The following is a 23982-nucleotide window of genomic DNA, read 5'->3' on the forward strand; positions in this document are numbered from 1 at the left end:
TAACCACTGAATGAAACTAATTCATCCATCCATTCATATTATAATTCAAATATGGTTCAGAAAATTCTTACATTCCTTTAAAACTCCCACTAATGACTACAACGTGAACAAATGCAACAGTGTTAGTTGAAAGTCATGCATACACTATTTACATACAAATATGTGGCAGCTTACAAAAACCTATTATTCTAGGGTTTACTTAACAAAACTAAGAAAAAGGGTGAAAGAAACCGGCAAAACTTTAGGGGTACTAGTTACACAATCATACACCTAAAAAATATGTATAATAAATAAAAGGCAGCTGCGGCTTATCTGCCACTGATTAGCATATATATATATATAAATGATACGACAAAAGAGAATGATTCTGTGATCTTTGAGGCCAGTAAGGTTTGGGGACTAAAATAGTCGTAAGAAGATATCCTACCTACCTACAACCGAAGTATGGTTCGAAGTGTGTCAGAGAGATTTTGAATAGTTCGCTGCTCCTGGGTCGCTTGCAGCTCTTGCAGTGGCATATCCTCGTAACACCTAACAACAAGCAAAACAATTAGGCACAGAATATCAACATGAACATAGGAGGAGCTGAAAGGAATCACTGCATCAGGATATCCCGAGTCCTAAAATTGTTTGCTTAATTGACACGCCCATTGGTGAAATCTGGTACAGCTCTCCTATTTACGCATTTGAATAGATTAATGTTATTTTGTTCACGTCGAAATGGTAAAAGTTTTGCTGATCAAAAGTTTAAGAGACATACATCTTATGGTAAGCTAAAGCCTGTGCCAAATTCATAAGTGTTGAACTTGATGTCAACCTTTGGTAAATGCTTGGAGGAAGAGGCATCTGCTGCATCAATTGGAAAACAAACATAAATGGCCATAACAAGTGTAGTACACGTATACATACATGGGCAAATTCGCACCACACACAGTTACCTCATTTAGCGCTCTGCGGCCCTTCTTGGACTGTCCATCACCACTGAAAAGCTCTTGCAGTGCTTCCACTGTTCCGGTTCCACCAGTATCCTGTTGTAGGCCACCAAGTACGTTGTCTGACAAGAGAGCAATAGGTGATATATCTGTTGCCCTTAAGAATGGGATAGGCACAGTATTACCAGCAGCATAAATGGACCAGAGCTACATTGGCACAGAAATTGAATTAAAAAGGTAAGTCAGACACTGCAATCACACAAGACATTCATGACGGACAATATATATACATAATTAATGGGACAATTAATTCAAGAAACGAAAAGGGATAGAAATCTGCCAAACAAAGGATTCAGGAAGATATACTTTTTGAAAAGCTAGAGGTAACAACTCTAATAACTAAAAACATCAAATTTTGCTCAAACAGGGTGATATCCCTTACAGAAAGGGTTTGACATCCGATGCGCAAATCAAATCACAAAAATACCTTATCTTGTAAAGCAAATGCTTTACGGCTGCCGGTTTCCCCCCTGAATATATCACTACCCATTCCAGCTGGTGCTCGATAACTACCTTTGATTCTGAGGCTCTGCTCAGTTGAATCACTAGCATAAGGTATAGATGATTGAATAGTATTGGTAGTAGCACTAGATCCTCTTAAAGAGGTGGTCTTCGTCAAGTCAACTTTCTGATTCTCAATCCTAAAAGATTATCCCAAAAGAAAGCAGACTGCGGTAAGACATGCAAAATGAAAAGGAAAAGAGAGGGACAGACTATAATATGAAAATGAAGTACAATTCACAAATTTGCAAAGCTAATACAGTTTGAATATCAGACCGAGAGAATAAAAGAAAACTGCCTTCTTAAAAAATATAGGTAGTGAAGACAGGTAAGTACCCAGAGTCAGCCAATCTGCCTCCTGTGCCACTTGGTACAGCAGAGTCGGAAACTGCAGAATCTGTATATTGTGTAGTCTTCTGATGTAACTCATCAGCATGGACTATAACAGTGCCAAAGTTGCCTGCCAATAATCCACATAAATCATAATATTCAACTCCTACATAAAACAAAAACAAGGTCTTCAACTCCTACATAAAACAAAAACAAGGTCTTCCATTATCCAAAATTTAAGAACTGTGTATTTTAGAAAAGAAATAAATTATAAGTCTAACCGTTTATATGGATTAAAGGAAGAAAATGGTAGGCGAATTTAGAAACAAAGATAAAATTGTGAACTCTTTGTTTCTACAGTTTTCTCTCACCATACCATACCATACCTTTTCTTTTCATTTTATCTTTTCAACCGAAGAGAAAATTAAAAACCATTTCCAATTTTCCCTCCCAATCAATATGCCAAGCAATATGAGACAGATGGAGGATTAGGGAACTTATGTACAGGGTTTACCCTAGTAATCCCCAACCACATTGGTTTGCATGTCTGGAGTCTTTAACTCGGGAATAACCAGAAAATTCTTTTAAATACGACATAGATTATTCAGTAACATTTCAGAAAAATCAGTGCTTGAACAATGAATAAAACAATGATTAGAAAAAAAAAATAGGGCTTAATACAACCCCAAAAGCTAGGTAAAAAGGAAGGACAGTCCCAGCCTTATATGCAGTATTTTGCCTATATTATTTGTCAATGCATGAAATCTTAACAATCAAGACCAAAATTATAAACCATAATAAGCAAAACATCCAAGGAAAAACTGTAAACAATTGTTCAGTTGGAAGAGGTACTATACAAGAAGATAAACATTTTATATTATATAATAGTTGACTTCCAAGATATTCTCATACATACACAAAAGCATGCACAGCAAACATTCTAACATTAGGCGATAATCAAAATTGAGAAAAAATTGCCAATCCACAGACAAGATGCAAGAATCACATACCTTCACTCATGTCTACATCTTCCACCTCACGTAGCTTCCTCACAGTGCCACGTGATGACAAATTAGCAGCCCCTTCAACGCCAATGTTATGAGGTCTTGATGGAACAGTGTCTCCATATTCATCATTTGGTTTTGAAACTAGCTGGAAAAAAACGAAAACAAGAACATGTTAGTTATTTTAGGAAATATTCCATAACAGATTGTATCCCCTAAATCAAGGATATTTTCTAGTGCTTTTTTCTCTGATATGAAACCCGCAAGTTATGGGCCTCTAGTATATATATATATATATATATATAATGCATGTATTATCAGAAAAAGAATAATTCATCAACCTCTTGAGACTAAAATGGGCTACTTCAGATTAAGAACTTGTGTTTTACATGGAAATTACTTTCTTTATTGAGTTTTACAATGTAGAAGGTAGATGGAACAAGATGCATGGATGTGCGTAAGAGGGAGGGAGTTTTTATCATACCTGATCTTCTGATGCTGCTGGAGCAAGTGTTTGCACCTGCAAAGCCATTGAAGCCCTGATTTCCCTTGCCTTCTCTAATTTTGGCAACATTGCAGCAGATCCAGTTTTCCACTTTTCAAAGAATTTGTGCTACACAGCAATAGAAAATAACTTTCACTTGATGCAAAATACATCATTGAAAAAAGTTTAAATATGTCATTGCAAACCAGATAGTAGCAAATCAAGGCATATATGTCTGGAGTTTTCTAGTCACCAATTATTATAAGTGTTGAATATAGTGAAAAACTATGTGTGGGATTAATCTCCCTTGTGTTGAATACACACATAGAATTCTCTATTTATAATAGAAGAAATATAGACTAAGCCCAAAATACAAATAAGAAATAATAACAAACTAACTAAAGATAAAAGATAAATATAAAATAAAGATAAATATCTAACACTTTCCCTCAAGCTAGTGCATACAAATCGTATGTACCAAGCTTGATACTAATATAATCTATAAAGACTTAACGAAAATATCTCCTTCTGCACTCGAGTGATACCAAATTGCTAATGATTTGCAAAGGCGACATAGAAGACAAAATACCAACCCAGAAGACTTCCCTTGAGCAACAAATGTGGAAGGTTGTTCCATGTAAATCTCTTCTTGCAAATCGCCATTGAGGAATGCATTGTTGACATCCAATGGATAAAGAGGTCATTGTTGAAGAGTCACCACAACTATAAATAAACTAACAAAAGCCATCTTTGCCACAAGAGAAAAAACATATATAAACGGGTCAAATGCAATGGTGACAGAAGAGAAGTTAGAAGAGACAACAGCAAAAGAAAGTCATTGATGAATAGGAGAGAGAAACCTTAAAAATCCAAGATTCTCCAATCAAGGCACCTGAAAAAGGAAAAAGAACGACCTCGACGCTCTGAACAGTTGCTTGAGAGGAGACGGGATATGCAACCATGCACAATAAACCTCAAAAAGGAAAAAGAACGACATTGATGCTCTAAATTGTTGCCTAAGAGGAGACGAGACGTGCCATATGCACGACGGAAAAGGGCACAGATTCACAACTTCAGAAGGTGTTGAAAGCGCGTAGGAGCTTCGATGAAGGCGTTGTTGACGACACGGTGGTCACCTGACCGAGACTATCAAAACTGTGTGATCGTTGGTTGAAACTGGAACTCCGGTAGTGGCAGCGGTAGATGACGACGATAGACAATGGCACCGCCGGTAGTGCTAGAAGGCGCCGCCGGTAGCGCTAGAAGGCGCTGCCACCGGCAGTGGTGGGTGTAGTGGCAGAGACAGCATAATTTTTTTCCTCAAAAGAACCAGACTCTAGATACCATGCTGAATATAGTGAAAAACCATATGTGGGATTACTCTCCCTTGTGTTGAATACACACATAGGGTTCTCTATTTATAATAGAATAAATATGGGATAAGCCCAAAATACAAATAAAAAATAATAACAAACTAACTAAAGATAAAAGAAAAATATAAAATAAAGATAATATATCTAACAATAAGCAACTGCCAAAAATAAAGCTCATGCTTAATCAGCTAAAGATAAAGGAACCATTCAGGTCTCTGGGTACTGTGATGTAGATTGGGTAGGTTCGCCTATTGATAGATGGTCTACTACCGGATATTGTGTTTTCCTGGGAGAAAACATATTTCATGGAAAAGTAAAAACAGAATGTAGTAGCTTGATCAATAGTTGAAGTCGGGGCAATGGCGTTACTAACATTTGAACTTATATATGGGTGAAGCAATTCCTTCAAGAGCTTAACTTCTGTGACATCCAGACTATGAAGATGTATTGTGATAATCAAGCTGCTCTCCACATTGCATCAAATCCAATGTTTCACGAAAGGACTAAACATATAGAAATTGATTGTCATTTTGTTCGTGAAAAGTTATTGACAAAAGAAATATGTACTGAGTTTGTTGGTTCAAATGACCAACTTGCAGATGTATTGACTAAGTCATTAAGGGGTTCTCGGATTGAGTTTATTTGTTCCATGTTTGGTACATACAATTTGTATGCTCCAGCTTGAGGGAAAGTGTTAGAATAATTGCATCTATGTATCATCATTAAGCCTACTTAAGGGTAGTGTGCTAGTCTTTATGTGTAGTATCTATAGTAGTATGTAGGTTTGCACCTAGGTGTCTATGGCAGAGCCTTAATCTTCCATATACTTTTGTATCAGAGCTTTATTATAAATAGATAAAAGTGAGAGGGATCAATTAAGTCCTCTAGAAATATATTTTCTAGTTTCAATCTCAAGTTTCTTTATGTCCCTACATGCCTATTAGATTTCTTTATAGAAGAAACTAACAAAAATGTATTCGGTCTTGAAGATACACTGAATATCCCTAATATTATTGATCTTAGGCAACAAACATAGGCAAAAACAATCCAGGGACAATGTTCCCTCCTACACAGGATAGTAATGATCCAAAAAACATCCCCTCACAACAGGGCCCCCTTTCACCGAAAGTCCCTCACCTAACAACCCAACCAACAACCTTATTTTTTATATGTTTCCTCCTAACATATGCATTCATTATTCTATCAGTATCCCCTTCAATTTATTGTTTGCTACCCAACTAACCCAATCCCATGATATTATTTTCACTTTCAATAACAATAATATTAACTTGCAAGATCAAATTGCAAGTCATACAATTAGCATCGGATAAGAGTCACATGACCTTAACTATCTCTCCATCAGCATCGGTATGTGCATCTTTGCTCTCTCTAATGATGATTCATGCACAGATATTTCATCTCAGGTTGACAAAATTGCAAAAGATGGTTCCAAGTCTAAAATATTTGTCTACTTTTGAATTGAGTCATGACAGTTAGAAAAGGATATTCACCGGTCATTTCCTAGCAGTCTCAATAAACAAGTTTCATATCTTTTTTGTTTGGTTTACTCTGATATTTGAGGTCTTTACCATTCTATTACCCCACCAATATTTTATTATCTTAATGATTATTCTAGGTGTAGTTTTATTTGGTTAATGAAAAATCAACTAGAAGTGCTTTCTATATTTCAAACCTTTTTAATGAAACCAAAAACACGATTAGGTATATCCATGTTTTTCGTAATGATGATGCTTGTGAACATTTTTCTCATTAATTCCAGCAGTTTGTGGCATCTAGTGGTACTTTTCACCCAACTTTGTGTCCACATACTGCTCAACAAAATGGAGTACCCAAATGCAATAACAAACATTGTTGTTGAAGTATAGTGTCTTTATTATTATTAATATTTATGTTAGGGCTTTGTTAGGGGCTTCCCGCCCTTTCATTTTTCAGAACTACTGTCTCCTATAAATACAGTAGTAAGTTGTATTAGGCTCATTAAGTGAAAAATATAAGACCTTTCATCTTCTCTCAACTCTTCAAGTATTGTATTGTAACTATCAAACACTTCTTCAAAGTCAACTTTCTCACCATTTCTGGGAGGATGTTGTCCTTACAACATGTTATCATTAATTGGATGCCACCATTTCTCCTTAGTGATCAGGTTCCACACTATACCCTTTTTCACAATCTCCTCCGTACTTCCTAGACATGTTTTATACATAACCTCACATATGCTCGGGATAAACTTTCTCCTCGGTAGCTCAAATGTGTCTTTGTGGGATATCATCATTCTCTGAAAGGGTAATGACGTTTCTCTCCTAATCTTCATAGGTATTGTTTCTGCTACTGTCTCCTTTTATTGAGTATGTTTCATACTATACACATGTTCCTTCTAATGACAAGATATGTAATCAGTTTCCCACCAATGCCAATCTTCCTTCATCACCATCAGATGACTATGCCATAACTCATGATGTTTCTCCAGCACCTCTTCAGGTACACTAGCGTCATTCACGGATTGAAATTCATGACGAGACCCATCTTCAACAGATAACAATATAGTGGAGGTCATGTCCGAATCCTTCCCCTACACTATCTCTCGTACTAGATCTGGTCTCATACCAGATCTGGTCTTTCAAAGCAGTGGTACTTGGAAATTGGCTCCTCTTCCAGCTAGCAAATAAATTGCTGGGTCTTATACACTTAAAACAAAACCTGATAGTAACATTGATTGCTATAAATCTTGGCTGGTTTCCATAGGAAACACAAATCTATGGTGAAGATTATACTAACACTTTATCTCCTATTGCCAAAATGACATTTATTTGACCTGTATTTTGCCTTGCAACTAATCACTACCAGACTCCGTTTCAGCCTAACAACAAAATATGCATTTATTTCATGGTGGTCTTTCTACAATAGTCTATACGAGCAACCTCCTACTATTTTAAGAAAAGATTGTGAACTAATTCAAATCTTTAGACATCCCCGTCAGTGCCTAATTCATCAAGCTTGTGAAAAGTTTCCAAAAGGTCTTGAAAGCGAAACACCCTCCTCTTTCTAGAGATAGCAATTTATTTCAAGTAAATTTTTGAACTCTCTTTGTCAAGACCATTGAATGCAGTCGCAGAGATGCCGAAGTATATTAATATTAAGAATGATTCTGGAAAAGGCCTTGTTTATGAAGATAAAGGAACTACTCAAATTATTGGGTATTCTGACAAAATGGTAGGTCCACTCAATGTATTGTTTTCTTGGAGGTAATTTAATATTGTGGAAAAGTAAGCCACAAAATGTTATGGCAAAATTAAGAGCAGAAACAAAATATTGGGTAATGACAATAGTCATTCGTGAGCTCATATGGCTAAAACAACTTCTCAAAGAACTTAAATTTGAAGAAAGCTCCTAACTGCACCTTACATGTGACAACTAGGAAGAAATATTACACATTGTCTCTAATCCAACCTTTCATACAGAACCAAATATATTGAGATGTGACAAGTGGATGTCATCTCGTCTTTGTCTGTCTCTCGTTATATTTTCCTTCAAATATTTAACATATAAGGATAACTTCAAACAAAACTTACGACTCCCCATAATAGTAATTAAATTTGATTAGAAACAATATTACTAAGCATACCTTCAACATCTCAGATGCAGTAGGACGGAGCCGAGGCTCTTTGGTTAGGCACTTTGCAACAAAATCATGGAAATACAGAGACCTAAAGAGAAATTCAAATTCAAATCACTGTCACATAAAGGTATCATCACTAATTAGAGACACTATCACATACACCAAGATATCACATTGGCAAATATAATCAGGGTAGTTTATGTTGCATTTATTACCATTAGCCAATGAAAAGCACCAATCAAGCACTATTTTTTCTGGGTTAAGAAAATAAATCTCACTAAGATCAAGCGAGGAGATCACAACGAATTTTTGGTACATCAAGTCCCTTCTCCTTAAATGCACCAACCTTTGTATTCTTAAACTTCAATACGACAGTGAATCACCATTTGAATGGATGTGCTATATTCATGAACTAGGAAGTGGGAAGGAGCAAAGAATGTATGAAATTTTGTTTGTGTAGGATAATAGATGAGTTTCTAGCCGATACATGACTTTATAACATGTAGAATAGATATACAACTAATAGGAGATAGCACCTACCTAACAACACAATTCAAGATAAAAAGTTATGCTTTCAAATTTACAAGTGGTTTCCATTCAACATCATCTCAATATAAATAAAGTATCAAAGGCAAAAATTGTATAGTAGAAGAATTGCAGCATGCAGTTACACCCTACTGGCTTTACAAAAATATAAAATGAGCACAACATAAAACATAATATATAGCACATGGAAAAAGATCATTAGAATTATCTAAACTAGAATTCATTCTAGATCATCAAATGATGACTCTTCAAGCTCACTTATTAAAAAATGAGAAAATGTACAGCTTGGATGACAACAGACTATAGAAACAAACCATTTTTCTTTATCCTCAAGCATCGGAGCTGGTTCAATTGATATCATGAATAAAACCTACAATTATAGAAGAAATAAAAAAAATTATTATACACTGAATCCCCTCAAAGAAAAGAGAGAAAAACAAACATGCCTTCATAAATGCCAAATAAACGATAAAATAACCAAGAGTTTATTATTAAATAATAAAGTAGGGAGTAAGATACTCATTCTAAAAAGAGTAACCCTGGTTATTATTAATCACTAAGCTTGTTAATTACAAGTTTTTGCTTTATTGCTTTATTGTCAAGGCAGAAGAAAGTCAGAGGATCGTCATGCTTAATGGAGGAACCTCCAACACAAGCTTTGCCATGACAATAGTAAATCAATGAGTAAGTCCGGTGGATCATGTACCATTTCCATAAGAGGTAAGAGTTCATTGAATATGGTTGTCCATGTGTCCCAAGGTGTTTGGATTCTTGATTCAAGAACAATTGATCACATGATTCCATTTCCTATGCTTTCAACTTATATGTCAAAATGAATACAAAACAACTCATTATAGTGGAAAATTGTGATAGTATACCCATATGTCGTTCTTCTCGGAATATAATGTTAGAATCATCTATTGAATTAGAAAAGACTTTAGTAACATTTCCTATTTAGTAAAAGACTTTAGTAACATTTCCTATTTAGTAAAAGACTTTAGTAACATTTCCTATTTAGTAACATTTTTCTCGTCTTATTGTGTCTTCCAGGACCTTCTACAAGGAAGATGATATCAACTGCTAAGAAGCAAAGTGGGTTTTATGTCCAAACAACACAAGGGGGTCATAAGCCAACAAAGCAACAATAGAAACATGCACAAATTCCCAACAAGGCTTTCATCATAGAAGACTATCCCATCCAAATAAACAGAGTAATTTTTCTTTTGATTTAATTCACTTTGATGTTTGGGATCCTGTTTTAGGGCAATATAGTTTGTTACTTTTATTGATGATTGCACCCATGTTGCATGGACATATGTTATGAAAAGTCTGAGGTATTTCAAAACTTGCTGACTTTATTTGTCTTATCAAAAGTCAATTTAGAAAAAAATATAAAATTAGGTCCAATAAAGGTACTAAATATGTAGATCATGAATGCTCCAAATTTTTGCTCCTTAATGGTATTGTTCCAATATTTTCATCAGGGGTCACGGATATTTTCCGCCATCCAATATCAATAAAATGAATTTTATCTAATTTATTATGTTTTTTCCCATCAACTTCACCATCATCTCGGTAATTAACTTCATTACTATGTTCTTATTATTGATGGTGATTATGTATATAAAACAAGACATTATTTCTCAAGAATTTCTTCGATCTTTTTATGTTTGCAGGACTTGAAGATTTAGAGTTGCTGAAAATGCTTGACTGGATGATTTCGCTCAGCAGCAATATGCATATATAGATTAGCAAAAAGAGCATACAAAAAGGTTCATAGGACAAGTTCAGGCTAGTAGAATCTGTAACTACATAAAGATTGTTCAGCTTCATAGAAAACAGCTTCGGAAAGCTTAGCCAGATTACTTTTCCGATAGCAGTTACAACTAGTCTTTTCTCAGTATTATTTCACGTACAGCAGATACAACCAGTCTCTAAACAGAGAGCATTTATGGTGGTATAAATTGTTTAGTTGCATTCTAATATTTAATATAGCAGCCTCCCCTACTACTGTCCTGACAAAGCATTTTAGAGTTCACCGCTACATGCTGCTATACGAGAACTTTTCAGCCTTGTTCTGAATTCTAATACAACTAAAATCTAGATTCTCTTTCATGACTAATCAATACTTCAAACTGTCACCATAAAGCTATCCAATATTACAATATCCATAAACTCACCTATTCAATTACTCTTCTATTTATCTCAGTTAATCTTATGTTTCTCCTTCCTAATTCACCCATTCAAATATTAAAATTTATCCTAACTAACTGAAAACATGAAACAATAGATGAAACAACAAATAATCCAAACATTTTAAGAACATCAAGATATATTACCAGTTGAATATTACTTATGAGAAGGAGGCAGGGGGAAAATAGATCATATGTTATCAATAAAACAACAGTCAATAACAAATATGTATGAAGTTACTAACCCTCATTGGATGTACGTCAGATCTTGGAGGAACACCCTGAAAATTGAGGTAACAGACTTCAAGCATCACTAAGAATGACAATGAGTTATTTTTCTAATGCAACATCAGATTATCCAGAAACATTGTTTATCCAGAACATTGTTTATCCCGAAGAGTGCTTGGGCTTAAACTTCGCCTGCTGGAAAAGCCACCTTAATTAAAGTCACCCCTCACCTGCCTTAGTTGTGACCTCTTTGGAGGTTGCCTTAATTGCATTCTCCAGGTGGTGGTTTAGTCTCAGTCTCAAATCATCTAGTGATATGGCTAAAATAGAAAATAGAAGTGGGATGCAAACCCAAAAATCTAAGATAGTACAAAGCCCATCCTAGATCCATTGTTGGGTCACCTGCATTTGCCGTGCTCCAGGCTTAAAGTCCTGGACATGAAGGGGACTGTTGGAAAGCCACCTTAATTGCAGTCAGCCCAAGCCCACCTTAGTTAGAGCCACTTTAAGGGTGGCCTAAGCGGCAATCTCTAGGGTTGTGGTTTAGTCTCAAATCTACTAGTGATAAGGCTAAAAATATTGAGTGGAGTGAAAACTTCCCCTTACAAGATAGCTTTATGGGGTTGGGTCAAGACCAAACCCAGAAAATCTAAGACCACCTTATAGGCTATAATCACCTTTAAAAGTGTTAAATTGGCAATACCTTGCACAAGGTGGAAGCATAAAAAGCGAAAGAAAAAGGTAACCCACATTGGATTAATTACCAATCTACTTGGAAGATCTAGAATAAAAACACAAGCACTGGATATACCTCAGCCATTTCAATAGCAGACACACCAAGAGCCCAAACATCAACCTGAAAATCATATTTAAATAAATGTAACCACATCAAAATATGGATGACTCCAATAATTTAATCATATAATGTAAAACATTATCATTGGCAATATGCATTTGTCTAGACTCTGATTAACAACATATTGGGAACAGTGCTGGAACAAAATATTTCTGTAAAATAACATAATGGTCCTCGTTTTTTCTTAATTAAATTTTTTAAAACGTATACTAGATAAATCACAGTCAATTATACTAAAATTTTTTATGTTAAGCTCTTGAACTTAATTCTTCCCATTAACTTTATATTCAACTTGAGCAAATAAACAGTTCACATTCCTTGAAACTCTTTGTTATGGCCATGAAACATTTCTTGTTCGGTATGTTAATGAGATGCAAGGTTTGGTATCTCCTTTACTGAATTATAATGAAGACTACTTTGGCTAATATTGTTGCAGTGATGATGGTATCGTGTGATGGGTTTCACTAATTGCGGTGTCTCTAGTGGTTAGGTCACTCATTGTGCTTCCAGTTCAGGCCGTGATTGTGGTGGTGGTAAATTTGTTAATTCTCAATGTTAGATCTGCCTTAAGTTTGGCCACACAGCAAATGACTGTCATTTTAGATATGATATTTCTTATCAGCCTCATAAGTCAATGTATTTCATTGATCCAGCTACACAACAATATATTCCTTATTCTGCTACATCCTATAAAATCTCAAATACTTGGGTTAATCCTAATATTTAGTCTCCAAACACTGCCCAGCCAAGAGCGTGCAATGTTAACAAACTCAAATTCTCAAGAAAGCGGAAATGCTTCTTGGATACCAGATTCTAGTGCAAGCTTTCATGTGACTGGTGAACCACAACATATCAAACAACTTATTCATTTTGATGGTCTGGATCAAATATTCATAGGCAATGGTGAAAGTTAAAGTATTTATGGTGTTGGTTTCTCTTTATTTGTGTCACCTCATGATTCACGCATCACCTCTAAACTAAACAAATTGTTACATGTTCCTTCTATTCCTAAAAACTTGTTAAAGTGTTCGCCAATTTGCCAAAGATGATTTAGTTTTGCTAGAATTTAATCCTGAAAAGTGTCTTGTCAAATATCAAGGGAAAAATAAAGTTCTTTTTCAAGGAATTATTGGTGTTAATGGACTTCATTCCTTTCATAATCGTAAGCTTCTTATTTCAGCAATGGACGGTGTACACTTTTTGCTTTCAGTAACTGAAACAATTGGTGCATAATTAGACAAAAGTCCTTCAAGAATTGCATCAACATATTCTTTATTACAGACCAGAACTCCAACACCAGCTAGCTAATCAACAAACTCTTAATGTTGAAGATAATTGTTAGAGATTCCATATCAACTTGATATATGACCAAATTATAGTATCCAACTGGGTGTGAGTTTCACCTTACAAGACAATTTTGTGAGGTTAAATACTTTTAAGACCATATAGAACATATCGAGGACCTATCCTAGCAAGCTTAGTTGGGCTTATTGTAACACCCACTACTGAACCACCTATAAACATTTAGTCCTACATTCAAGATGTCCAATCCTCAAGATGAGCAGTGTGTAAAAAATCTCACATCAACTAATGATATGGTCAATGTAGTACATAATTGGGTGCTAACAAGTTGATTTTGTTAAGTTGAGCTAAGTTTAAAGTCTATTTTCTAAGAATACTCTTCCACTGATTTGGAAACAAGCAAAATGTACGCATCACAGTATGCATGGAAGCATGTGAGATTTTATTTAAAGACCAAAATATTCATGAACTTCTCCCAAAGCCCATAGGAGTGACTCGACCCAAGAACTTGACACAACTGACTTAGAGAAAATAGATTGAAGTCAAACAAGTAACATTTGGTCTTCAACTCCCCTTGCTTCATACTTCAGATTAATTAGATCAAGGGTACAATCATCTTCAATGAGATAATGTGGTGGAACTGCGTGATTCACGACAAATCACTATAGCTTATGCAATTTTATTACCGGTTCAACATGTTATTTGTAATGGAGAAATTTCAAGTCATCAAGCTTTCACAAATGGAGCTTGGAAATGACTGCGAAGCAAATGCCATGGAAACAAAACAAGACGTTGCAAAGAAGACACTGCCAAGAGAAGTCGACATGAAAATAAACTTGCAATGAGGAACTTGCTAAGAGGAACCCTAGAACTTGAGAAGAGGAACGTCAAAATATTGCTCTAGATACCATGTGAAAGGAACTTAATGATTTTATAACAAATTGAATTGTATTCAATCTTTATACTGAAATAAGAAGCTTACAAAAGTATTTGTAGGTAACCGCTTGCAACATAAGATATAGCTATTAGTAATAGCTTATAGATCTCTAACAAATTATGTACAAAATATAACTAAGTATACACTCTAACATGCTTAAACTAACTTTTTCTTTTTTCATATTATTATCTTCACACTAAACACATACTTATACAATAATGAAAAACAGTAATCAACAATAAACAGTAAACAGTAGGCTCCTACAGAGCCTATATCTAAAAACATATTACATTTCAACACTCCCCCTCAAGCTGGAGCATATAAGTCATATGCCCCAAGCTTGGAACATATGAATTGAATTCTAGGTCCCCTTAGAGATTTGGTCAACATGTCTCCGAGTTGTTCATTAGAATTGACAAATTCAGTAACCAGTTCCTTTGACAACAACTTCTCTCTAATAAAATGACAGTCAATTTCTATGTGTTTCGTCCTCTCATGAAACACAGGATTGGAGGAAATGTGTAGAGCTGCTTGATTGTCACAGTACAGTTTCATTTGCTCATTTGCACAAAACTTCAATTCTTGAAGAAGTTGTTTAATCCACACAAGTTCACATGTAGTCAGAGCCATAGATCGGTATTCAGCTTCAGCACTAGATCGAGCAACAACGTTTTGTTTCTTACTTTTCCAAGATACAAGATTCCCACCAAGTAAAACACAATATCCTGTAGTAGATCTTCGATCAATTGGACTACCAGCCCAATCTGCATCACAATATCCTTCGATTCGAGTGTTTCCCTTGTTCTCATACAATAGTCCCTGTCCTGGACTTCCTTTTATGTATCTGAGAATGCGAAGTACTGCATTCCAATGATCAACATGTGGATTTTGCATAAATTGACTCACAACTCCAACTGGATAAGAAAGATCAGGTCTTGTTATGGTAAGATAAATGAGTTTTCCAACTAGTCTTCTATATCTCTCTGGGTCTGAGAAAGGTTCACCCTGATCTGTCATTAACTTTTGATTTGGGTCCATGGGATTGTCAATGGGCTTGCAATTTGTCAGACCTGTTTCCTCTAAAATGTCAAGAGCATATTTCCTTTGTGAAATGATGACACCTTCTTTTGACTGTGCCACTTCAATACCAAGAAAATATTTTAGACGACCCAGATCTTTAGTTTGAAAGTGATTGAACAGATGATTCTTTAACTGATTAATTCTAGTGATGTCATTCCCTGTAATAACAATATCATCAACATACAACATGAGATAAACACATTTGTCAGGAGAATAGTGACCATAAAACACTGAATGATCCGCCTCACAACGTTTCAGTCCAAATTTTTGCACCACCTGACTAAATTTACCAAACCAAGCTCGAGGTGATTGCTTTAAGCCATAAAGGGAACGACGCAACTTACAAACTAATCCAGACTCCCCCTGAGCAACAAATCCAGGAGGTTGCTCCATGTATATCTCCTCTTCCAGATCACCATGAAGGAAGGCATTTTTAATGTCTAACTGATAAAGAGGCCAATGACGAATGGCAGCCATAGCAAGAAAAATACGAACGGTACTGGTTTTAGCCACTGGAGAAAAAGTATCACAATAGTCTTGGCCATAAACTTGAGTATAGCCCTTAGCTACCAGTCGAGCTTTAAGGCGATCAATTTTACCAGTAGGACCAACTTTAACAGTATAAATCCATCTACAACCAACAGGTTTCTTATCAAGAGGAAGAGGGACAAGATCCCAAGTGCCATTGTGTTCAAGTGCCTTCATCTCATCAACCATGGCTTGTCGCCATCCAGAATGAACAAGTGCCTCATGAATATTATTAGGAACCTTAGTCGATGATAATGAGGAAACAAAGGAGAAATATGTAGGAGACAAGTTATGATAACTCACAAAATTATAAATAGGATATGGATTGCGAGTAGAACGAATACCTTTACGGAGGGCAATGGGCCAGTTATCATCTGAATCGGTAGAAGGTGAAGATGATGAAGGATCCATGGTCTGAGGATCTGATGCAGAAGGAGCTGAGTCTCGAGGATCGTCAGTGTTAGGAGTTCGAGATTGGGTTCGACGTTGATATGTGATAAGAGGTGGAGGAACAATGTTATTTGGATTTTGATTTTGAGGTACAGAATCAGGAATAATTAGAGGATCACATGTTGGTAAAGGAAACATTTGTTGAACAGAGGAACGATCCTCCATGGAGGAAGAAAAAAAAGGTGTATCCTCAAAGAATGTGACATCAGCTGACATATAATATCTCTTTGTGGAGGGAGAATAACATCTATACCCTTTCTGAAGACGAGAGTATCCTAAGAAAACACACTTGATAGCTTTTGCTGAGAGCTTATCAAGACCTGGAGAAACATTATGAACAAAACACATACACCCAAATACACGTGGGGAAACATGGTATAAAGTGTCGTTGGGAAAAATGACAGAGTGAGGAATTTTATTATTAAGAGAGGAAGAAGGCATCCTATTGATAAGAAAACAGGCAGTGAGGACTGCATCGCCCCAATGATGTACAGGAACATTAGTATTCAACATTAAGGAACGTGCAGTTTCAATGAGATGTCTATTCTTTCTTTCTGCAATGCCATTTTGTTGTGGAGTGTGAGGACAGGTTGACTGGTGTAAAATTCCTTGGGAAGATAAGAATGAAGAAAATGCTAGAGAGAAGTATTCCTTAGCATTATCACTTCGAAGAATTTTAATTGTCTTCCCAAATTGGTTCTTAATTTCAATAAAAAAGGACTTGAATATGGACAAAAGTTCAGATCTCTCTTTCATTAAATAAACCCAAGTACATCGAGAGAATTCATCAATAAAGGTTACAAAATAATTAAAACCAAATGAAGTAACACGACTTGGTCCCCAAATATCTGAATGAATTATTGAAAAAGGAAAATCACACTGTGTCTCAGATCTTTTAGGATAGGAAGATCTAACATGTTTTCCTAATTGACAAGATTCACAATCTAAGACTTGGATGTTTTTGAGACTTGGAACCATCATCTTCAACTTGAACAAACTTGGATGGCCTAGACGATCATGCAGAAGTTTGGGGGATGAAGTGGTAAAGCAGGAAACTGAGGAATGAGGTTTTAAGAAATAAAGTCCTTGAGACTCATGTCCTTCTCCAATCAGACGACCTGTCCCATGTTCCTGTATAACAAAAGAATTGGCCGTAAAGGTTATGGAACAATTTAAGGTACGAGTCAACTGACTCAAAGAGATTAAATTGTATGGACAATTGGGAACATATAACACAGAATTTAAACTTAGTGAAGGAGATAAGGAAACTGTTCCAATTCCCTGAGATTTCACTTTTGATCCATTGGCAACGGTAATGAGATGAGGAATTCTTGGAGAAGACAATGAAGAAAATGAAGCAATGTTACCAGAGATATGGTCTGAGGCACCTGAGTCCAGAATCCATGGATTATGACCTTCCACAGATTGAGATAGGCTGGCTGTAGGCACACTAGTCATGACAGAGGATTGGCCAGGATTAGACGGTTTTCCAGACTTGTAACGTAAAAATTCTTCATATTCTTCATTTGAAATTCTGGATTCTAGATCACCAGATTTAGACACATGAGCAACTTTGTCTGGATATCCATGTAGAACATAACATTTGTCTCGAGTATGGCCTAGTTTCTTACAGTATGTGCATTGAGGAGGAGGACGTATGCTACGACCACCACGTCCTCGGTTGCTTCTGCCTCCTCCTCTTCCTTGTGGCACTCCTCTTCCTTGTGGCATTATCATAGCTGATGTTCCAATAACATCGATTGAATTCTCATCTTTCACCAATGGAGGTACTCGAAGAAGTCGAGTAACCAAACCATCCATTGAAGGGATTTGATCACCAGCTAAAACTTGATCACGTACATGATCATAATCGGAGTGTAAGCTTCTCAGAATTAGGACCATGTAAAACTTGTCAAGCTTTTTATTGATCCCTTCTAATGAATCAGCTACAAAGAAGTTCTTTAATTCTTCTACAGCAGCCCGAGCCTTTGCTATATGAGAAACCATGTCATGGTTGACTTGTTTTAGAGAAGCTACTCTTTGGGTTGCATCAAAAAGACGTTGTACATCATTAGCAAAAATATCTTCTGCCCTTTTCCAGAATGATGAACATGTTTTATAGGGTCTCAAGATATCTAAAACCTCTTGCTCCACTGACTGCCACAAAATTGCGCATAATTGAAAATCCAATTTTTGCCATTGAGATTTTTCTTCATCTGGAACCATAGAGATATCTTGTTCTAGATGATCATGGTGTCCTTGACCAAGAAACCATAATTCCACTGTAGAAGACCAAGATAAATAATTTTTCCAGTTGAGTTTTGCAGATGTGATGATAGGAGTTGCAGATAGAGAGGAATTAATTGCAGTAGATGCCATTACAGATCGGAAAATGAACCAGACTTGGAGAGATATTCAACTATTGGGAGAGAGAAAACCCTAGGTATCAATTACACCCACTGAAACAGGGAAGTAAGGTAAGATATAGGCTCAGGAGAGTGAGGCGAGCGGAACCCTAGATGCGCGGTGAAATTCCGACCAGCGTAGGGCGGCGCGTGAACAGTACGCGCGCGAGATCTGGCGGACTGCGGCGGCGCGTGACGGCGCGTGAGGGAGATGCAGGGACGGCGACCACCAGGGTTGGGTCGCGCTCACGGAGGCGCACAAAACCCCTAAATTTTCCTGAGAAAATGGGGTACCGGCGACGGCGGCGGCGACGGTGAAAACGGCGGCGGAGGCGACGGCGGCGGCTGGTGGTTGATGGCGTCTACAGAAGAGAGCCCCGGTGCTTGGCTCTTGATACCATTTTGGAGAATTAAGAGAAAGAAACTCTCTTTTTTCATATTATTATCTTCACACTAAACACATACTTATACAATAATGAAAAACAGTAATCAACAATAAACAGTAAACAGTAGGCTCCTACAGAGCCTATATCTAAAAACATATTACATTTCAACACTAACATCGTCATTATCATCTTTCAATTCATTGGGCATCATCAACTAGGCTTTAATCAGCTTTTTTCATTATTTATCACTGCTTAATCTTTCAAAGAGATTTGTTCTCAAGTATATCACTAGACTGCCACACTACAATTAGCAATATTTTGAAAAAGTTTATAAGGCAAATACTTTAAATCAATGATGAACTCCAACTATTATATTCATATATAATAATTACTTCCTATACTTCAACATCACTTACCTCCAATAAAAACTTTATGTATTACTGTTTCTGATTATTTGAACCACTAACATATGAAAAATATTGTAGTTTCCAGTTCAAAAAAATTCCTTCATCCACTTCATTCAATGATTATCAAGCAAACAAAACATAAAGGTCGAACTTTCACATTTTGAAGGAGGTCCATGACGTAGCATGGAAGAAGAATTTTGAAACCCACTAGTATCAAATTAATTTTTATTTGTCCAAATTTAAATATACATATTTAAATACTGTTTTCTGGCAGTATAGTGTGCAACTTTTTCTCCTAACTCCTTAACCTAAGAACAATCTACAGAAGAAAAGGAAGGGCAGATGGAAATAAAGCATGGAGGAGATGCAGTACAGTGAAAAAAAAAAATTATGCAACCAAGTAAACAAGGTTCACAATTTTAGAAAAACACAATACCTTTCCATCATAGCGACTTTCCTGAATAACTTCTGGAGCCATCCAATGAGGAGTTCCAATGAACTATAAGCACATTAAATAGAAATAAAAAAAAAATCTTATAAGATAAAAGGAATGAATGACATGTCCATTTAAAAAGCAGGAGGCCTTAGTCTAAATCAACTTCTTTAGAATATGAGAGCATGTCATTTTCAAGAATTCTCAAGGACATGTACAAGGTAAACAACAACTCACTGAAGCCAAAGTTTTCGGCCAAATACTTTTGGATATAATTATAAGCTCATATTACTCTCAAGTAACTACAGTGGGACTAAAAACAACTGTGTGTGTAGCCACAACAGGTGGCAGGCGGGGATTTGAATATGTCCCACAAGGTTAATCAGAAACAAGTGCCCCAAAAATCTGAGTAAAGAAATGATAGAACAAATTAAATTCAAAATATGTGTACTTGTATTCAAAGCCAATCCCACTAGAAGGATATTCATGCAATGCACATAATACAACCATCTCCAACTCCTTTTAGGATGCAATTTGATAGAAATAACATACTTAATAAACAACTTAATGGCACCCACCTATTTAACATGGTTCCAAAACTGAAATAATGTGATGTAAATCAAAATACTTGATTCATGACCCCTTTCTATTTATTAAAAAAATAATAATCTTGCATCTAGCGATAACCCCAGCATGTAAGGATTCAAAACCATGTTCTTAGTCCTACTCTTCCCTTCATTAATCAGACATAATAACATTCTGATAGCTGCTTTTATTATGAATTGCTTGAAAGGAAAAACTATCAGCCCACTTTATTTAAATACATAACATGCAAATCAAGATTCCCTACATCATAGGGACTGAAATCAGTAACAATTAGCATTTCTATTCTATATGGGGAAAAAATTAAAATAATCAAGTAATAATAACAAAAGAATACAAATCATAATAAATAAAAATAATGTTATCGCATCAACTACCGTATTCCGCTTTGACATGGTCCTTGTAAGCTGTGCAGCAACACCAAAATCCCCTGCTCAAGAAACCTAGAGTTAAAATATAATTGAACAAAAACCCTAGAGGTGAAAATGTAAAATGTATTTCCAAAAATCTGATTACAAACAAAAAGGATTCCAGCCATTGATCGTGTATTTGCACACTGAAAAGAAATATGCTCAATTTGAACACACTTTTTTTCGATACTGGGGCAATCAACTGTTACTAGGAGGTAACTATTTTAGAGATCCTAATGTAATGTTATGAAAATTGAGTTTGAAGAATCTCTGTTGCAGAGATGTTTGTTTGAGGCAAATATTGAGATCATCAATCCTTATAAGTTGTCGCATCCTCTTTCTCTTGTCACTGTTTTTTTGGGTGACCGATTCTTTCAGTTAAGAATCTTCAGTACACCATGGGAAGAGATAGAATATCCCATCTCAAGCTACAATCGACTTCATTCAAGGTTTTTCTGTTGCTTCACTACTCAGTTAATTGTAGCTACTTGCTAGCTAAGCATTCAAGGCAAAAATTATTACACAAATTTAATGAATGAATGACATTTCTTTGAGAGGGGAGGGTAACAAAGAATATTCAACTCCTCTAAGGCATATTGCTATTATAGTTCTCATTTGCAAAGAAACAATATGACAATCATCATATAACTTTTGTACTCACCTAGCTTGACATCCCCTTGCTCAGTTAATAAGATATTCCCACCTTTGATGTCTCTATGGACTTTAAAAATTGAGTGCAGATAATCAAGACCCTACACATGATTAGGTAAACTATTAGGGGCTAAACTAAACAAAAGTAGCATACAGACACAGCAGAAACCTTGGTTCAAACAAATCTATTGAAGTACTTTGCTCTCTAAATTCTATCAAAATCAATTAATTATTCTTAAAATTGAAAACTTGGTAGAAGTCAAACAATCAGTGTTAACGAAGCCCATCAGCTATACCTTCAGTGCTTCTCTACAGATATATGCTATTTGACCTTCATCCAGTGACTCGTCAGTCACACCCATTAAATCAGCAACACTACCACCACCACAGTATTCCATCACTATCTGCCAAAAACTTAATCAGAATTCAGATAACACATTTTAACAGGCAAAATCAAACTCGTAACTAGAATCAAGCAAATTTGTACAAAAGCATAGAGAAAGACAATTGATAAGAATTAAGAAGGGAGTCCTAGTGAAAGAACCAAGAGCAAACAAAAGCCAAAAGAACAATCTTGCCAATCTAGAGTAAAATTTAGCCAATCACCACCACAGCCCCAAGGAAGCCCAAACAAACAAAAATATGTCACCATTAAACCAAAGTCACAAGAATACTCTAAATATAAAGAGTTTCACAAAGTCAGTGTTACATAACAAGCTAAGGAACTCTTACCCAAAGATACTCTTCTCCTTGATAGCTTCCAAGATAACGGACAACATTAGGATGATTACATTGTTGTAACATTTCAATCTCACCACGGATTTCCTCATACCCCTCCTCCTTAATAACCATACAAAAAGTCATTCTCAACAGTTCAAACTTAGTCTAATAAAAACACCATAACACAGACATCAAGCAACCTAAACTCACCCCTTCGGATAACGATATCACTTTGATGGCAACCATCTCCGAGGTTTTCAAATCCCTTGCTTTGTAAACAGCTCCATAGGACCCCTTCCCTGCATTCCATCATCCCAACACAAACACCACAATAATTCTCAATGCGAGAAAAGCATAACACGAATGAAAAATTAAAAGAATGGACTCGGCAAAGTAAGAAATTGAACGAATGAACTCGAATGGCTCTACCAAGTTCATTGAGCAATTCGTATTTAATCGTTGGGTCCTCTCTGGTAATACTTTCAGGAATCGAACTCGTCGAAACCTTCGTCGTTATCGAGTGATGCCTCCCCTCATCGTTCTGCGAAGATCCACTTCCCTTTCTCTGCTTTCCGAATCCAAAATCTCCCATCCCCTGCATGCTCGCCACCGCTCTCTCCATCGTCGAACCGACACCGCCGCTGCCCCCGGAGGACCGTCGTACAACTGTTCCGCTTACCGACTCTCTCTCGCCAGACTTCACCGTCGAACGAACGACGAATGTCGAGAATCCGCCACTATCGTCCTCCTCATCACCGTCGTCTTCCCCTTCGCCGAATCTATTCATAGGACTCGCCTGAGACGAACTCCGAGACTTCCACGGCGGCGAAGCCAAGCTGGAAGAAGGGCGATCGTTATGCCGTCTACGGTCGCTCTTCACAATCATGGTGCCGAAGTCGCCAGCGTCGTCGTCATCGTCGTCATCGTAGTCCAGCGGCGCTCCGCCGCCGAAGTCCTTGGGGAGGTGCTTGAGAAGCGGAGGGAGAGAGGAGTATTCGTCGTCGTCGTCGTCGCGGCCGTTGTCTTTGTACACCATGGTCGCGTAAGGATCTTCATGCGGCTGCGCGCCGCCGGATTTCCGCCGGCGATTAGTCTCTACGCCGTCGTCGTCATCGCCTTCGTCATCGTGAACCACGAAGGTTGAGTATATGTCGGGTTTAGAACGGGATTTTCGCATTCCCGACCGGAAAGAGCTCCGATCCATTTTTCCACTCCGAGCAGGTATAACAGAGTGAAAAAAAGGAATCAATCCTTTTCACTCAACTTGCCGTCACCGTGACGGAGAATGCCTACGATGTTTACTGGCTTTTTGTTGGGCCTGCTCTATTTGGGCTCTATCTGTTTAATTTTTACTTACACCATCTCCATTACTTTTTTTCATTCATGCACCTTTTACGGAAAAAAATTTTAATTGTGCCTTTACATCGTAAATATTGTAATTGTAATATGTAATATAATGAGAAACAGTTTACATCGATTGTTTCGTAATATTTTTAAATTGTTTAGTCCAGTATAACATTATAAATC

At 36.6% G+C, this 23982-nt stretch overlaps 1 protein-coding gene across 9 annotated transcripts; it reads right to left on the reverse strand.

The window, feature by feature from the left end:
* On the reverse strand, positions 1-23735 carry LOC108335651 (serine/threonine-protein kinase 1). Of its 9 annotated transcripts, none has more exons than XM_017571718.2 (18): positions 22885-23733; positions 22666-22754; positions 22468-22575; positions 22032-22139; positions 21746-21836; positions 21052-21104; positions 20075-20137; positions 12099-12143; positions 11305-11340; positions 9182-9237; positions 8328-8409; positions 3312-3440; positions 2834-2975; positions 1830-1953; positions 1420-1633; positions 939-1139; positions 761-849; positions 1-531 (listed from the first exon to the last, which is right to left on the reverse strand). In XM_017571718.2, the coding sequence occupies exons 1-18, from the start codon at positions 23657-23659 to the stop codon at positions 432-434; spliced, it is 2505 nt and encodes an 834-aa protein (XP_017427207.1). In that variant the 5' UTR covers positions 23660-23733; the 3' UTR covers positions 1-431. The 9 variants fall into 9 exon arrangements, 6 of the variants coding, with proteins under 6 accessions (XP_017427207.1, XP_017427206.1, XP_017427205.1 ...); XM_017571717.2 differs by having other exon boundaries at positions 761-846; positions 1830-1989; XM_017571716.2 differs by having other exon boundaries at positions 1830-1989.
* Positions 23736-23982: the final 247 nt, after the last annotated feature.

This window comes from Vigna angularis, chromosome 10 (genome assembly GCF_016808095.1).
Source record: "Vigna angularis cultivar LongXiaoDou No.4 chromosome 10, ASM1680809v1, whole genome shotgun sequence".
NCBI lineage: Eukaryota > Viridiplantae > Streptophyta > Magnoliopsida > Fabales > Fabaceae > Vigna > Vigna angularis.

Bases quoted from the DNA above. Each gene is read 5' to 3' on its own strand.
- LOC108335651 (XM_017571716.2), bottom strand. From the start codon at position 23,659: ATGGATCGGAGCTCTTTCCGGTCGGGAATGCGAAAATCCCGTTCTAAA. The intron at 22,755-22,884 runs GTAGAGCCATTC...GATGGAATGCAG, and splicing joins CGAATTGCTCAATGAACTTG to GGAAGGGGTCCTATGGAGCT. The intron at 1,990-2,833 runs GTATGTGATTCT...TGTTTTATGTAG, and splicing joins AGATGTAGACATGAGTGAAG to GAGTTGAATATTATGATTTA.